General features: G+C 44.6%; 1 protein-coding gene across 1 annotated transcript; it reads right to left on the bottom strand.

Moving 5' to 3' along the window:
• Window positions 1–3,235: 3,235 nt before the first annotated feature.
• On the bottom strand, window positions 3,236–6,697 carry pcdh8 (protocadherin 8). Its single transcript, XM_061089251.1, has 4 exons — window positions 4,337–6,697; window positions 4,128–4,198; window positions 3,743–3,876; window positions 3,236–3,585 (listed from the first exon to the last, which is right to left on the bottom strand). The coding sequence occupies exons 1-4, from the start codon at window positions 6,695–6,697 to the stop codon at window positions 3,236–3,238; spliced, it is 2,916 nt and encodes a 971-aa protein (XP_060945234.1).
• Window positions 6,698–17,900: the final 11,203 nt, after the last annotated feature.

Below are 17,900 nucleotides of genomic sequence, written 5' to 3'. Positions count from 1 at the left end.
TGTGAGCAGCTAAATGTCAATGCGGTTCAGTAAACTGAAAAGGCAGCACCATGTCGAACTGAGGTTCTGACACGTCTTACAGTCGGCAGCTCGGTGCTCGTGATCCAAACCCTGGACCCAGATTCCCTCTTGAACACCCGTCTTACTATCAGGCACAAGCATATGGCATAATTTGGCGTGGAGAGAAAACAATGCTCTGAGCTCAGATTAGCATAATTTGAATATTTTTCAAACAATCCAAGTGTGCAAGAAAAACAGGAGAGAGTGTGTCCTTGATAGGTGAATCTCAGGTTGAAATAAGCATTTGAGGGAATACACTAATCCGAGTGAGCGCGCTTTCTAAAAATACTGGAGATTACTTCCAGCAACTGATTAAATTCAGGAAGGTTTCAGTGTCTAAACTATAAATTGTGTTTGAAAGTAAGAAAATTGCAAACAGGAGTTGTCTCCTCGAACATATGTTGTATTGTGAACATGAATAATATCCTCAAGCTTCACTTGAAATTGCTGCTATTGCTTACTTATGTCATGCTTCAACTCCACTAAAGTATCATGGGATGAATATGGATGCATCTGATTTGAAATTGTAAAAGATGCAAATTACACCTCGGTGATGAATAAACGTCTTCAGATTTTCAAGGAAAAACTTTCTGAGACAAATTGTGAGTTTTTCTTTGAGTTCAGATCCAAAACTCAAAGCATCCAAATGTCAATATCTACACTTGGCACTTCAGATTAAGATGAAGATGAAACACAACTAGTACAATAACGCTGCGTTGTGTGATGGGCCTGAAGCGCTGAACGATATCGACTCAGAGAAGCTCCATCTCTATACATGCTGGGTGACAGTGGGGAATTGTGCCCCCAAAGTTGTAATGTTGAGGGGGCCATAAAGAATAATCAGATTCATATCCATTTGTCATAAATAAATCTAACACCATCAGGTGCAGAGGCTAGAGAGGACACGCAGCTCTGACTCATTTGTCAGTGGACTACTGATGAGCTGAAAACCAGCTCTAAAACACTCGCTGTCTATCACCCTGGGAGATTTGAAATGTTCTGTGAGAGCTGCTGCAGGACATTAATGTGAAGTCCATTTGGATATGAATAAACACGCCGTCTCTCAGCCGCGGCAGACACACAAAACCAGGCAAGTGAATTTACCTTGTGGCACAAATTGTCAGGTCATTGCACAACTATTTGACCTACAAGGAGCACATGAAGCGATGATGAAGGGAACGATATTGTATTGACTGATAAATGCATTTTCCCTCTGTGTACAATTGGCTATCTGTCAGACCAGTGCACATCACTGGGGGCACAAATATGACCTTCTTTCTTATTGCTTGTCTTTTGCCCTGCGTGGCCTTGAATCCTCCGCAGCCTCTGTGCTTAAAATAAAGTTATTAACTCTGCCAAACTGTAGTGACTTTGCAGAATAGAAGTATTAAATGAAACGAGGTCGTCGGGTCAGCATAAATATGGAATTAGTTTTGAACATCTTCTTCTTTTCCTGAGGCATATTGTGGTTATCGTGTGAGAGCTCTGTTTAGCGCTTTATAGTTGTGCAAGAGGCATCTAATCCACTCTATTCCCTCTTTTATCACAGCTATCTAAAAACCACAAAAGCAGGTATTTATGCTTATGCAAATGAGCACAGCTCTTAGCCCTCTTTGCCTGCAGATGAGCAGGAAAAAAAAAATAATGGCTCACGCTGCCATCAGCTTCTGCTGATAGCTCTTCCTTGGCAGCAGATTTAGAAAGTATTTATTTTCTCTTCAGGACTGGCCCCTAGATGACTATTATGTAATGTGTAACGGCCCTTTACTCTTGTCTCATTTACTTTCACACATCACAGGATCATTTAAAGTGACCTTAAAAATAATGAGGACAGAATAGTGTGACTAACTCATACATGAGCCGATGGAAATAAGCAGGGTTTGAATATTGTTAAAAATGCATATGCTCAGTCGAGTTAATCGGCTCCAGACCAACTTCTGCAAAGTTGACGAAGCATATTATTAAATGGGGCCTGTACATTTGAAGTTGTTGATGAAGCCCGCCCTGTGCTTCCCCGTGGACACTGTCCCTTGAATGAAAGATGCATTTAATTGATTTTATTTTGCATAATTTAGTTACAGACTCTGGTTTGCTGCAACTGCGTGCCCTGGATTTACTTTGATATGAATCTGTTGCTGTGCTATTTTGGGGAGATATGAGTAAAACATGGGCTTTAGATTTGAAATCACTACGGACGCTGAGTAATTCGTCTGCCACAGCTACATATAAAAGATGGAGAACTAATAACCACTATTCAGGCTGATGTCGGCCGCTGCCAGATATGGTTTTAAAGCTCATCAATATCTCATCAATAAACCATTTGGCACCAAAGAGAGTTTGCACTTACCCTACATATTCAGAGTTGACGTTAATAACGGTAACCAGATCTGAACAAACATGATGGTACGGCTGAGGAAGCAAGTTTGTTTTTTGATGTTAGAATATTCAGATGAAGCAAGCTGTAGTTCTGTCCCATTTGCTAAGACTGACACATTTCCATACAGAAATGTAACATCTAATGCCAACAAATGACGGTCAGGGATTCGTGAAGTATAGTGGTGCTTGTTGCATTGCGTTGGGAGAATAATGCAGGAGACCTGAAGCAGGTGTGTCAGCACCCAGTATGATTTTGTAGAAATAATGGTTTTTACTTTATTTTCCACTTGAACATCGGCTCCGCTGGCTGTGATTTGCATGCAAGGAGCTCCACAGAGCAACCTGAGCCTTCAAAGCCAGTCTCCAGGTAATGGTGCTGCTTGAGATTCTACATCTGATCATCACTGACGGGGGTTTTGATCATGTAGACTCAAACTCTACTATCCGGCTCTACGTGTTTACAAATGCAGACTGGGATTTCTGATGGCAAGGTGGGAATAATATTTCATCTTCAAAATATTGTATTACTCAATTAAAATGATTCCCACGTCATTGCATTGGTCACATAATCACATTTGGGAAAATTGTTGAATAAATTAACATTTTTTCATTGCTTCAATTACCTTTTTATTCGAAAAAAAGAAACACCAGTAGGCATCATAACAACATTTAGTACAGAAATTCAAATAACGTCACATAATTAAACATACTATTTATATATAAATATATTTACAATCAGTTTAAAGAATATTTACATCCTCCAGGAGCATCTTAATCATTTTATCAACTGTTTTTTTTTTTAGAAGATGGTTGCAACTTGTGATCCCGTAGCCACAGTTACAAATGTTGGACCCTGCGTGTGGATTTCAGGACCTTCCACACTGGTGTCGTGCTGCTGCTGAGGGAAGTAGGAGGGGAGGGTCCCGGCCCTGGAGAAGTTCTGCATGCCGCTCCTTGATTTTGGCAGATTCGTGCCGTATCCGCAGTCTTTCCAGGGGTGGGGAAAGCCTTGAAGATTGTTGAACACCGGCACTGGGGCAAAGCCGATTGTGTACGCATTGTCTCTGGGGGTTCTGAAGCTCTGTGATGGTATTGAACAGTAGTTGCCTTGGCAATCCCCTGCTAAACTGTGAGCAGCGCTGGATGAACCTGACATGAAAGAGAGATGGATAAAAAAAAAAAAATTAGGATGAGAAATTGGCGATGCAAATGTTATATTTTTTATAATTTTTTCCATTCTAGTGGATGTTTATATTTTATTCAGTTTGCGTGCGATATCAAAAACTTCAAGAGTGGAAGAACTCACCTTTGAGTCTCGGCTGGAAGGTGCTGAAGTTCTTTTTGCCTCCGTCGCCACTGATATCAGAGTCACTGTCATTGAAGTCACTGTCCCCTTTGCCACTGTCCTTCACGCTCAGCTGGTCCGTGTGTCCGATGCCACTGCAAATACAATCAACAGACACAGAATGAGCCTCCACTGTAACACATTAGCTTGATTATTGATTTTTTTTTTTCCCCTTCCAAACATGAGGCCTGTCTCTCTGCCAAAACATCTAACTTCATTCCAGCAGACCGCCACAAGCAGCAGCATGTATGCACGGTGCATGCTATTTACTGTCTCTGTTAAGTGAGATTTGACTGGTGAAATATCATCCTGTGTGAGAAGGAGAAATTGCATTCGGTTGTCTCACCTCACTTGCAGGCAGTACTTGTCACCTTGCCACACAGATGTTGGTTGGAAATGCTTGGAGGGCAGGAACATCTGAGGGAACAAACACAAATGACAGCAGTGAGCTTAGTTTCCATTTCTGGCACAGAGTTCAAGGCGGCACACTCGGGAACATCATCTGCATATGAAAAAAAATGAAAGATGAAAGAATGCTGTCGCGGGTTCACTCACCTTTGTCTCCGAGTCCCCGCTCCTCTCCTCGTACAGGCAGGAGTCATCCAGAGAGGAGGGCGTCCTCTCGTGGAAGAAGCCTCTCTGACCCGTGTAGATGTTTGGTTGTGTGGGACCGAGGTTGGGTATCGGCCTGCTGTCAAACAGGCTGTGACACACTTCTCTCTTGGTGCCGCGGCTTCTCCGCCCGCGGCTGAGCTTGCACGTGACAACCACGACAACTATAGCAATCAGCAACAGTGCACAACCCCCGCTGAGCATGATAATGACTATGAGCGAGCCATCCAGGCCGGAGCCTTCCTCATCGCTCGACTGCATCACAACGACCACCTGTTCGTCACTGGGCTCCGTGTCGGTGACCACGAACCTAATGGTGGCGCCGCTGGAAAGTGGGGACCTGCCGTTGTCACTCACTGCGATTTTGATCTCCAGCACGTCTCCGATTTCGGACGTCAGCCACTGTTTCAAAGCGATCTCCCCGGTGTGTTTGTTCATTGTGAAAACGTGTGGGTCGCCTTGCACGATGTGGTAGGAGAGCTCGCCGTTCACTCCCTCGTCCTCGTCCTCGGCCGAGAGGCGGAGGGCGAGGTAGCCGGCCGGGGCGTTGAAAGGCAGCGGGACGTCGGCGGAGTCGTTGAGGAGCACGGGGAAGGTGAAGAACGGGTAGTTGTCGTTCTGGTCCACTACTCTGATCCGGATTGTTGACGTGCTGGAGAGAGGGGTAGAGCCTCTGTCCTCCGCCTGGATCACCAGCTCAATCTGCTGAAGAGCCTCATAATCAAAAGACCTCAAGGTGAACAGTGAGCCTGAGAGGGAGTCCACGGAAACATAGGTGGACACTGGGGATCCTGACACCTCGGAGTCTAAGAGCTTGTAGGAGACTTTGGCGTTTTTCCCCACGTCAGGATCTCTGGCCACAACGGTGGTCACGTAGGAACCTGGAATGTTATTCTCCAGGACTGAAACTTCGTAAAGTGTCTTACTGAAGAGAGGGCGGTTGTCGTTCTCGTCCGTCACTCGGATGGTGTACTGTCTGACCGTTTTGAAAGGCGGACTGCCCAGGTCCTCCGCCACCACGGTCAAGTTGTACTCTTGGATCCTCTCTCTGTCCAACGTGGTGGTGGTGACAATCATGAAGGTGTCTCCGTACGCCTGCTGCAGGGTGAAATGCTCGTGCCCGAGGAGGCTGACGCGCACGTACCCGTTGGAGCCCGAGTCGCTGTCCGAGGTGCTGATCAGCGCCACGAAGCTCTCCTCGGCCGCAGCCTCGGTGATGTACGCGACCCCATCGCTGCTGGAGGTCATGGGTTTGATGCGGATCTCGGGCGCGTTGTCGTTCACGTCCACGATGTCGATGAGCACCCGGCAGCTGGACGGCACCGGGTTCGAGCCCAGGTCCGCTGCTCGGATGTTCAGCTCGTACGACCTCCGCTTCTCGAAGTCCACCAGCGCCTTCAAGGTCACGTCCCCGGAGTACGGGTCGACGTGGAAGAGTCGCGCCGCCTCCGGGGCCGAGTCGTCCGCGAACGCGTACGTCACCTCTCCGTTGGCACCGTCGTCGGGGTCAAACGCGTGCACCCGGATGACCCGGTGACCCACCGGCGCGTCCTCGTTCAGCTCCACTTTCAGAGAGCTGTGCTCGAACGTCGGGCTGTTGTCGTTGAAGTCCAGCACTCTGATACGCACCGTCATGGAGCCGGACTTTGCGGGAGCGCCTCCGTCGGACGCGGTGACATGGACGGTGTAGGAGTCCTCCACCTCCCGGTCGAGCTCCCGCACCAGCACCAGCTCGGCGCACTTCACTCCATCCTCCCGGACGCGCACCTCCACAGCGAAGTGAGCGGAGGGGGAGATGTTGTAGCTCTGGATGTAGTTCTCACCCACGTCCTGGTCCACGGCGACCTGCAGGGGGAACCGGGAGTCCAGCGGGACGTTCTCCACGATGTCCAGCTGCGTCTCGTTGCGCGCAAAGTGCGGAGCGTGGTCGTTGATGTCCCGCACCTCGATCTCGACGTGGATGAGCTGGAACTTTTCTCTGGACAAGGCCACGATGTCGAAGGAGATGAAGCAGCGCGGGGACCTGGGGCAGAGCTGCTCCCGGTCGATCGTCTCTGAGACACTCAGGAGTCCGTCGATCTCCCTCATCTGGATAACGGAGGAGTTGCTCTCCTGCATGAAGCGGAACGACGTGTCGGGGTCATCGGCTGGATCGATCTTTAAATCCCGGGACAAGTTGCCTATCTCCGTCCCCGGTGCATCCTCCTCATAGGTGAAATACTTTGTGGTTGTGCAGAGAGCAGAGTGCAGGATAAAAGCGAACACGAGGGACCGTGCAACTCCTGCAAAGTTGCAAAAACCCATGTTGAGGGGCTGAAAAAATAGAGCTCAGGAAAATCATAAAAATGGTGAAATGAGTTGTTCAATAAGTGTGATCCAGTCAACTCTGCTCAACTCTGACTTTGCTGTGGGACTATAAGCCCCGGTATATGCAAATGACCTGCCCTCCACCGACCAATGGCCTTCCAGCCAGTGGTCCACCAAAAGGAAACCGTCTGTCTCTGCAGCAAACGGCTCGTCACTGTGTGTTTTTATTTTCTTTAATGCAAATGGTTGAGTAGATGAAGTGATTGTGGAGCTTTTAATCAGTCTGATAACACTGTTGAATAAATCTGCACATTGCAATTAATTAACTAATCACTTAGAGGACTGTATTTTATAGGCTTACGTTGCCATGGGAGGATGTTGAAGTGTTGTCTGTTGGAAACTTGAGGGATTGACACTCAGTCAGAGGAAATAATGTAAAAGCAAAAGAACTAGAAATGTAAAAATCAACATAAATGTATAACCTAATAGGTGTTAATTGCAGCAAACTGTAACAGTGGCTCATAAACAAACCACTGCATCCCTACAGGTTCCCTAAAAGTACTTTGATGGAAGTTTCTCATGCCACATTTTCAGATGGATTCATGCATTAAACATTTTATTCAAGGATTTGAAATATTATCTGTAGAAGGCACATAAAGAATTAAAAGTATTATGGTGCAGATTGACTGCTTAGTGGTGTATAATATACATGTTTTATATGAGCACTTCACGTACTTGGTCCACGTGGAGCTAATTTGAGCTGTCTTGTATTTGCCAAGTTTTTTGAACAATGTATCATATATTATTGGAGCGAATTGTTTAAATCATGTAACTTAATCTGGAAAATTAAAGCTGTCAGACATCATTAGCTCAGTAAAAAAGTGTAATAGTTTTCCCTGAAAAATGGCAGAGGAGAAATAAAATAACGAATCGAATGCAAATACATTCAGTACAAGAAACCATGACTATATTTCAATGCTTATGTTACTTTTCACCACTGGTTAAAGCAGGAGGAAATTCACATGGAAACGTATATATTGCAATTAAACGGCTTAATCTGTTTTACAGGCTTCAAGACAAGAAACCATGATGTTTATCTAAAAACCTTTGTCTTCCAGTCATGTAAACATTGCTAATAATGTATGTGCACAATAAAGGAAAAAGCAGAAACCTGTGGAGCCGTGTCATGAACTGTGCTGAAGCAAACTCACTGAGTAGTGTTGTTGCAGACACCCTCAATGGTAATTACACATAGAGCATTACTGTGGCTCCAGTGTTTGAGGAGGTCAGAAGGATAAAATAAGCCAGAAGAAAGAAGAAATTAAGTTACGCACACAATAGCAACAGTTCTCGTAGTGATAGCAGAAGAGCACGAGTCAGGCAGACCTTTGTTAACATATGGGCGATTATCTTGTGCTGATTAAAAGGCGTCTACGGCCCCTTCAAAGGACTCTTCACACCTCACAACAGTTTGGGTCAAATTTGTCTGAGCCGACCCCCGCCCCCCCCCCCCCCCAAAAGGGCACATACAGCAAGGTGTTAAAACCCACACAAAACAGGGCGGAAGGGATAGAGGTGATAAGGGTCTCCGCTTTGGCATTTCCAAAGTGTTATACAAGCCTGAGAGCACCAGGCAGTGTTAAGACAAACTGTAACAAACAGACGCTGCCATATTTTGATATTGGACTCAGAACACGCTTCAGTCAAATTACTACACAGAGCAGAAGTTAACGCTCAGAGTTTGTTTGTTCAAATCCACCAAGGCAACAAGTGGTTTTCCCCCAGTGCTGGATCCCACATTATGCCACGGTTCATTAAAATTAAGTGGTATTTTGGAGTGTAAGCTGAAGCAGGCCAATGGAAAAACTTAAATCGTTAATCTCGGAAGTGCAGCGCCGTTGCATCATCACTTGTGCCACTCAACGCGGAGGGAGAAATACTCCAGAGCGAATTTAAATTTAAAATATCGCCCTTCATCTCTGAATAATCGACTTCTTTCTTGATAATCTTCATCAGCTCGCTGTCTTTATTCTCGACCCTTTTTGTTAAAAACAAGATAATGCTGAACATATGACGGTAGAGAAGGAGGGAGTGGGTGGGGGGGGGGGGGCTGGATCAAACATAAGATACTTTTCTGCCATTACCAGACACACAAAGCCATCAACTCCACAGGTCCCATGCTGGCTGGGTGTTGAAATCCAGGATTGCATGGGTGTGAGGAGTCAGAAGGTAAAGCAGAATTATTAGCCAAATGACTTGTTTCTCCACTAAGAGGATTACGCTTCAATCTTATCAAACGTCTCACGCACTTACCACTTTGTGTGGCAACAGTTTTTGGGGTCAACAACCGAGCAGATGTAGATGGAAAATATTTCAGGCAACAATTAAAGCCACGACGTTGACGATTAAAGCAGCAGCTGTACGGACAGTGACAAGTGGTTTATCCCGTGCATCACACGTCATGTTTGATCCGTCTGCCTCCGTGAAAAACGTCCCAGTGGGTTCTCTTCCAATCAGTGCATCGATACAAGGTCACCAGAGTCCATGACACAAACAAAGCCGCAGCTAACAAAGGAGTGATACTTGTTTGTCACCTAAGTCAGGTGATTAATGCAGATCACAGCTTGATTAAGACGTGTGTGGTGACAGTAAGAGCATTAGAGCAGATTAATGGCTCTAGCCATCTGTTCTCTCACTGAGGTGATTTTAATTAATGGTAAGAATATTGGTAATCTTGTGCTACCACTCGACATCGCGGCCGCGGTCGGACATCAGTCTGATGTCAGCCGCCCGTCAGACAGTCGTTTCAGATCAGGCCATTTGAAGATTTGTTTTTCCTCCACCTCACACGCCAGCATGCAGGTAGAGGAGGCAGGGACAGCATTTGGTGACACCGGGAGCAGTAATCCTGGCATATGCCACTGGGAACAAATGTCACCAAGGCCCACCTTCTGGATAACAACCATCTTGTCACCCACTAGTAGAAAATTGCATTCCTGCTTTTTTCCCTCTTTCTTTCTTTCATGGTCTACAGGTCCCCCAGGATTCTCAGTAAAATATTTATATTAAAAACATCAATTTTATCTGCCTGTTTTCTCCTTTGAATGTTAACAGTCTAATTCTGTCATCCTCACCAAGGTTATTCTGTTGGTTCCGAGTCTGTCTGTTACTGTTTTGTTTTTTAACATTGTCAAAATATAGAGTTTCAATCAACAGGTGGAGTGTGAACAGTGGAGTTTTATTTATGAGTATTGGATTTTTCTGTCATAAAACCATAAATATCACATGCCTACAAAAAAAACTAAGAGAAAAGCACAGACAGAGAAGAGACAAACAAATACAGCTATGCATATGGATAAATACAAAGTGGACAAATGTCACAGAACACACACACAACGACAACATGACACAGAATGTCATAACATTACAACTAATATATATAAACCTATTATTATGGTATGGTTGGAGGTTGCATGTTACACCACTGGCCTATGCTACTGCAAATTTAGCAAACACTTCATTTTAACTTTAGTTTTTACTTGAACTATTCAAGAAATTCCTCAATTTGAGATCACTCCATTTCAATTTATAAAGCACTTCTCTGTCAAGACTCTTATGAAATTTGAGGAGGATCATTTAACTTACCTTTACAAATGCTTTTGGAATTCAAGAATCAGTCCATGAATTATGACCGAAATCCTATTATCGCTGCATATTGATCTCTGGTGTTTTAAATCAAATATCTTCAAACCTGACAGTGGCCCTGATACTAAATACGTAAAGGGATTGTGTTAACATTACAAAAGGGAGACAGACCTGTGTTCAACCACACAGAATATTAATTTATCCCATTTGTATGGGCACAGACTTTCCGCTAAGGCTGGGAACTCATGCAGCCATTTTCAGGTCAGGCCCCTTATCAGTTTCCTCATCTCACTTTAACCTTAGGTGCTCTAATAAACTGGTGGTATACATGTCAGCGCTCCAGCCGTGAGGGTCATGTGGAGGGTTTAATCTCGGCCATTTAAGGCTGTCTGAAAGGCAGATAAAACAAGATTATCCCGAGCTCGGCGCCTGCCCTCGGTTGAGACGAGAGGGTGGACGCCTGTGAGCAGCAGCTGTGGAGGTGCCAAACAGTCAGACTGGCTGGTGGTCTCTGTTGCTTTTGGCACCTCCTGCGGCATCACACAGATAACCCCCCCACACACACACACACACACACCCACAGCCCGACCACAGCTCATCCTCCTCGCTGCTTTCCAAATGATTGCAACTGGCCAAATGTTTAACATACTGTCCCTAATCACACTTAACATTCTGTCACAATATGTTCCTGAATAGCTTTTAGAGCCACATAAATCACAAAGGTGCTTATAGCCTTGATGTTATTAGGTCTAATTGTCTTTTCTTCCTGTTTCTTCCACAGCTCTGTGACTAATGCTGTCAGATCGTTTCAGGAGGGATGAATTCTCTTCTCCGCAGCCGCCGAATGTAGGACACGTGTGTGGCAACTTAAAAAGATGTATTTGTTAAAACAAAGATCCATTATGGAAATAAATGCATAACATAAGAAAATCATATAATGCCTTACTATTTTATGATAAATTAATTAGTCTATTAGGGCTGAGCATGAATAATACAGAGTTTCCCTGTAATTAGATCTCGGTGGACTTCATGTTTTAAACAAATCCAGAACATTAATATGGATGCCATGTAAACACGTTTCCAGGATTTCTTCATGTTGGCCACAAAAGGCTGAGACTATTAAGAAATTTGGAAAGACAGATTTTGTTGTTTAAATCTCCTAAAAGCCGAGGCAGATCAAAAGAGGCATTAGTATTCAGAGACAAATCATGTTTGGCTGAGATTCCTCTACCCCCACTCAACTCCTACCGTTCCCCACTGTGTAACTAATGCTCGCCTGCCTGAGAACGATTGGAACAACAGTTGCTAGCTGCACTCCATTATGCAGCAGAGGTCCCTGAATAAGCTCTGACCATATGCACAAACAGGTAGGCTACTGTTGCATAAAATATTAGTCATTAGAATTTAAGACTTGTGTCCAAATTGCACGATTCCTAACTCGACGCCGTTGACAAAAGAGAAATGCACGGCAAGGAATCATTATGACAAACAAAGCAGAACAGGTTTCACAACCGAGTCCTGTCATTTCAAAACAGGGAGGCGACCCTGAAGGGTTTGGACTAAAACCAGGGACGAGAGTGCCATCTACAGGTTGAGAGTTTGCCATGGTAACGGCAGATGACTTGCATGCAATAACAAACCCTGGAAGCATGTGCAGGCTGTATTTTCCAGAAAATGTTTTTTTGAAGGCTGAAAGGTTCTTTAATTGTCTCATTAATAATATATATAAGACAATCTGATATTTGAAGCACCCCTGAAGAAACATGAGGTTCTGGTCCAACAGGCTAATTAGAGCAGGGACCCTCAACCCCTGGCAGACAACTGGACTCTCTGCCTGAAATCCGCTCTCCTCCCCTCACAATGGAGTGTGGACTCTGTGTGTGTTTTAGACTTTCTGCTGGTAAAGGATTCCACTATGGGTTTCAATCCAATTAGGATGACTAGTCCACATTTCATGCTTCATATTGAATTTCACCGCCTTGAGCTACATGGATGAGGGCCACAAAAGATCAGCGGGCCTGCACATTAACCTCCAGTGATATTCGGTCTGTGATGATTGCAGGCACATATTTGACTTGACATATCCCTATCCAACTTTCACTTTGATTTTCATTCTCCACATCAACGCTGAACTGGTCACAGCAGATACTACACCACCCGAAAATCCCCTTGTTCCAGTTCATCCGTGGTGAGGGTGTACACACACACATACACACACACACACATACACACACACACGCTTGCTATCCATATTCCCGGGTTTTTTGGGTGTTACTATATCAGGTGAGGTAAATACAAATTTGCTTGGTAGTCCAGGAGCTGAATAAATTTGATTCTTTCTAGGACGGTTATGTTATTCAAAGCAGGGAAGATTAAGTACAACCTCCTTGCTTGTGTGTGTGTGTGTGTGTCTGTCTGCAAATATAAAAATGTGTGTGCATGGATGTATTTATATGTGCCTCTCTGTCTGTGTGAGAGTGCGAGAGCGTGTGCGCGTGTGTGTGTATGTCAATGCTAATGTGCGCTTTTTCAAGGACCAGGTCCCTCTCCTCCTCCTCCTCCTTGAATATATTTCACATCTCCATATTGCCATCCTAGAATGTCGCCTCCTTGAAGCAATTTCCTCTCAGCCATTATCTGATGGGTAAGAACTGTTTCCCGTTGGCAGGTGCAGATGACACTTGGGCAGGGCAGGAGCTGGCTGTTAAACGTGGGACTGGCTCCTTACCAAGCCCTGCTCTGCCTGGTCCTGACAGCCCCCACAGGGCTGGCCACTGGGGGCGGACTGTTGGGCCAACTGGCCACTGAGGGGTGTAATCACTCCCCCTGACATATTTGGCACAAGCTATCCATTTGCTCCACGGCAGAAGAAAAAAAGAGAAAAAGGCCTGTGTGAATGTCTTGCTTAATCCTGTTAGGCCAGGAGATGGCAACATTGAGGTGGGAGATCCACACTCGAACCACTCCGACACTGTAATCGTTCATATGATATATTAGAGGCTGAAGAGAGAAAGAAATTATTTAACCATCATGACAATTTAGAATGAAAGGAGGTGTAATATAATTCAATATCTGATATAATAAACGTTAGAAAACACAGCTAAAAGACACAGCAGTGAGTAAATATGAGTCTTTATAAGCTTTAGAAATCTAGCACAGAGGCTATAGAAGGGACAGATCAGTATATTGACGATAGGTGGATGCATACATTGTGTATAATGAGTAGTATTCATGGAAAAGTGGTTAGATATTCTGTACAGAGACAAAACTACCTTATTTTTCTCTCGTCACTTAAGAGTGTTTACAATTACCAATGCAAAAAATGGCAACAAAGGCGATAAAGAGGATGCCTGTGTGTGTGCGTGTGCATGTGAGCGCGCACGAGCCCATGAGTGGAGCAGTGAGATAGATTCAGAGGCATCAGCTTAGAGGATGTTTTGTTTCCCCACTGTGTGCCGAGTGCAGAGGGGAGTTAAGGGATTCCAATCTGGTCGTCGAGTCCTGCGGTGCGAAGAATGTTTGGAGTGTGCTTGGTGATAGCGGACTCCATTACGGGGCTGAGTCTCAGGGTAGCCCGCCATTGTGCTGGCAAGCGAGGAGGTTAATCAGATCCCAGCTCCATTATGAATGCCTGCTATTTCTAAAGGGCTCTATGAATAGAATACTGTAAGCTCTCGTAAAAATGAATCTGGGCTCTGTGCTTTTACAGAACAAGGCCTGATAAAGAATAGTGTTGGTGTACATTTTGAAGCGCCGCACATCCTCCAGAGAAAAACCAAATTAGTGCTTTATGGGAGCCGAGTTATTAATTATCTGAGATTAAGAAATTCTCATTCCGGCTCTGCCGCTGTGTTTCTCGCGTCTGCTTTGTTTGCTTTAAAGGACAGATTAGCTTAATTGATTTCTTTTAAGCAATAAATTAATTTCATATTTTGAGTAAATGACATGTGCTTGCACCAACTGATTAGTATTTTATCAGTCCCTGCTCATTAAAGTTTCTAAACATCCTTTTTTAGTCACTCTTGGACTGTCATTTTCTCATAGTTGTGGTGTGAGTTGGCAGTTTTATAAGTCTGGTAGTGGTTGATAAACTGGGTTGGCTGTCGGACCGGAACAGGGGAGTCACGTTCCCTTCTTTTAACCGTTCACATTCACAGACACACATATGGTTGGTAGATGTTGGCAGGGTCATCAAGCCAAACTCAACAAAACATCACAGGCACCTTCTCGATGGCACCCCCGACGTGTCTCTACTCACACATCCAGCTGTAAACCTTCGGAGGCTTGTGCCCGTCGCCGTTTGTCTGACGGTCCTGCAGATTTACGACTGTGATATCCTGTGTGCTTAACGTCTCGGGGGATCAAATGATCGTAAAGGACGACGACAACGTTCAATTGCTTTTACCACTTTTATTAATATGTTTTTGTTCATTTTACCTCATCTCTTGTCTTCTCTGTCTTCTCTATTTATCTGGGGAAGCTCTTAAAAATACAATTTGAAAAAGTGCACTATAAATAAAAGAGCATTATAACGGCCACAATCCCATAATGCTGTTTTTTTTTTTGCCGGGGAAAGGGATTGAAAAATATTTACTGTGAATCACAATCCTACTCATAATACCACATGTCTGAGCAGAGAAGTGAATGAGGACAATAAGACGCGGGATTTGGGGAATCACTCAGCTGTCTAGCCATCGCAAGCACATGTACCCTAACTGTGATTTAAAAGGGGAATAAAAGTGGTGCCTAATAAGACGGTTCACATTTCACACAGTTTGTAGGGAAATCTAATTTCTTCCGCGAAGGCGCATGAGGCTAAAATTCAACTAAGCTTTGTAGAACAACAGAGCACTTATCTGGAGGAAATGTGTTAATGGCCCAGACAGCCCTGTTCTCAGAAAAGAGGTATTTAAGTACTGAAGATGAAGTGAGATGGAAAATCTAATTTCCATAAGAGAACCGGGGGAAAACAGTCTGTCAGAAGGTGCTTTTTTTTTTTTTTCTTCTTTTGCTTCCCTTCTCCGTTGAATTGTCAGAGCAATCACGGTCGAGCCACAGCCAGGGCAGCAGACTAGTGGGAGGGGGGGTGGAAGGGATGGGGGGTTTGTGGGAGGGGGTGGGTAGGGGTTGTGAGCACCCTTTCCCAAAATATGTAGAAATGAACTTCAACAATCTTACACACACACACACACATGCAGGAACAAACACACACACGCAGGCGCACAGCAGCATATACACACAGATGCAGGGATGCACAAACAGTGCTTAGTCTCAGAGGAGCAGACAGTGAGCACATTATGCAAACAGGGGCTTTGTGTGTGCGCCGCCGAATGTGTCTGTGTGCTGGAGAGAGAAATTAGACTGATTAAAAATCAGGAGGAGGAAAAAAAAAAAAAAAAAAAAAAAAATCACAAACCGTTAGATGGATTCTCCTAGGGGCTAATTAGTATGTTGAATTTTCAGCTGGAAACTCTGTTAAACAAATCTGCGAATGTAGGTGCAGTCGTTCACTTTTGCTGTTGTTGTTGTTTTCCCAAACCCATTTTAAATGTTGGACATGTTTACATTAGGAATCCGAGGAGCAGGAGAAATGCGATCTGGATTTCTGCGACGTGGCATTCGCTCTTTTTTCCCCTCCTTCCGCATGATTTGGTTCTTTGCCATATAGTGAAGCTGAATGTTCAAAGCAAGGATCCTGTGTACCTTTGGGTTATGAGTTCCTATTGTGTGGAGTGAATTACGAGGGGATACGGACGATGAGCAGCGGGTCAGTCGGTCTGCAATCAACTCTTATGTCGAAGCCCAGGTAACAGCTGAATACATCCTTGCTGCTTCTGGAGCAGGAAATGAACTATATTGTTAGTTTCTACTTCCCATTGTGAGTTACGCTGTAGAACGAGTAAAAGAGCCTCAGGAGCGAAATGAAATGACCGTACTCCGAAACAACAGAATAAATATTTAATTCCAGCCGAAGAATAGACCATCGCAGGATGTTTCGTCCTTGACCACAAGATGAGGCCCGAAGATATTAATTCAAGGGAGAGAACATGTAATCTGTGCACGAGCCAATTCTGTTCGCTTAACAAAAGGAGATTCTGAACAGTTCCCCCTGCTCTTCACTCTATCATTCATAAACTTAATTTTTTTTCATGCACCTGCTATCAACACTGTCAGCCAGCCCATATGAATATATTCAACGACACACAAAGGCAGCGAACAGAAGGAGATCTGTTTTATGTTTCGAGTACAGGCTGATTCCTGCTTTAATATTTAAACCATTCTTCCAGTCTGAAGCTTTCAGTATACTCCTCAGTGCGACTTGTCTTGTAGTCCCCATGTTCATAGAACTACGCTGCCTAGTAGGTGGAACGGCCCTGACATGCCAATCAATTTCGCGAACACATATTATGTGCAAAGAGAAAGAAAAGCTATCAACTCCTATACATTATCTGTTTCATATTTCATGTTGTCAAGTGTTTCAGACCAGAAATTGAACCCTCGCATCGTAGAGTTCACTGTATCATTTTCCTCACTGTGTATATCTCACTCCAGTGACCCCGGCTACAGCTCGAGAAAATGGTCCACACACGCAGCGGCACACATGAATGAGTCAAAGCAGACTATACACAGTGTTTGAGAACACCATTCACTCTCTGGTTCTGCCGTGTGCGGATGGGTTTGTGTCTCTGGAGAAAATCCAGTGATTGCAGGGAGTGATTTCATTGGATGCCTCTGTCTTTGCTGGGAGCCGGTGTCTCTGGTTGGAGCTGCGTGGCCGGTGGGGCATGCACCGCGCTTCCCTGGAAGAGCCACGAGGAATCCGGCGGGTCAGCCAAGTCCACCTGTGCCTAATTAACCTCTGTGTGTGTCTGCATGTGTGTGCCAGACTGAACCGGGGGCACAAGGCTGCTACTTCCAAATGTTAGGTTTAACCCCATAAGAGGAACTCTTAGGTAAAGATTTAAACTTGTGCACAGGAACTAGGAGCCATCCGACAAAGGATGAATACAAAAAGGACAAGAACCGACCCTAAAACAGGACAGGAGCCGGCTGTAAAAAAGGACAAGAACTGAGTGTATTAAAGGACAATAAGTGACTGTAAAGCAGAACAACTTACGACTTTAAGAAAGGACAAGAACCAACGCTAAAACAGGATAAGAATCGAGTGTAAAAAAGGACAAGATCCAAGTGTAATAAAGCACAATAAGTGACTGTAAAAAAGAACTTGCGTCATTAAAAAAGGACAAGAACCGACGGTAAACGAGGATAAGAAGTGGGTGTAATAAAGGATATGAACCGACTGTAGGAAAGGGAAAAAATGATGGTAAGAAAGGATAAGAACCGACAGAAAACCAGTTCCGGAACCGACAGTTAGGGGACAAGAACCGACTGTAAACCAGGTCAAGAACCGACAGTTAAAAAGAACAATAACCGCGTTTTAAAAAAGGACAAGAACAGAGTGTAAAAAAAGAACCTACTGTAAACTGGATCAAGAACCGACTGTAAGGTTTTGTTAACCTCAGCTCAACAGAGATTGGGCGAACACATATCTCTT

This window comes from Limanda limanda, chromosome 16 (assembly GCF_963576545.1).
Source record: "Limanda limanda chromosome 16, fLimLim1.1, whole genome shotgun sequence".
NCBI classification, from domain to species: domain Eukaryota; kingdom Metazoa; phylum Chordata; class Actinopteri; order Pleuronectiformes; family Pleuronectidae; genus Limanda; species Limanda limanda.
This window is presented reverse-complemented; position numbering and strand designations above follow the sequence as displayed.

Bases quoted from the DNA above. Each gene is read 5' to 3' on its own strand.
- pcdh8 (XM_061089251.1), bottom strand. From the start codon at position 6,697: ATGGGTTTTTGCAACTTTGCAGGAGTTGCACGGTCCCTCGTGTTCGCT. The intron at 4,199-4,336 runs GTGAGTGAACCC...TTGTTCCCTCAG, and splicing joins GCGGGGACTCGGAGACAAAG to ATGTTCCTGCCCTCCAAGCA. The intron at 3,586-3,742 runs GTGAGTTCTTCC...CTTTCATGTCAG, and splicing joins CTTCCAGCCGAGACTCAAAG to GTTCATCCAGCGCTGCTCAC.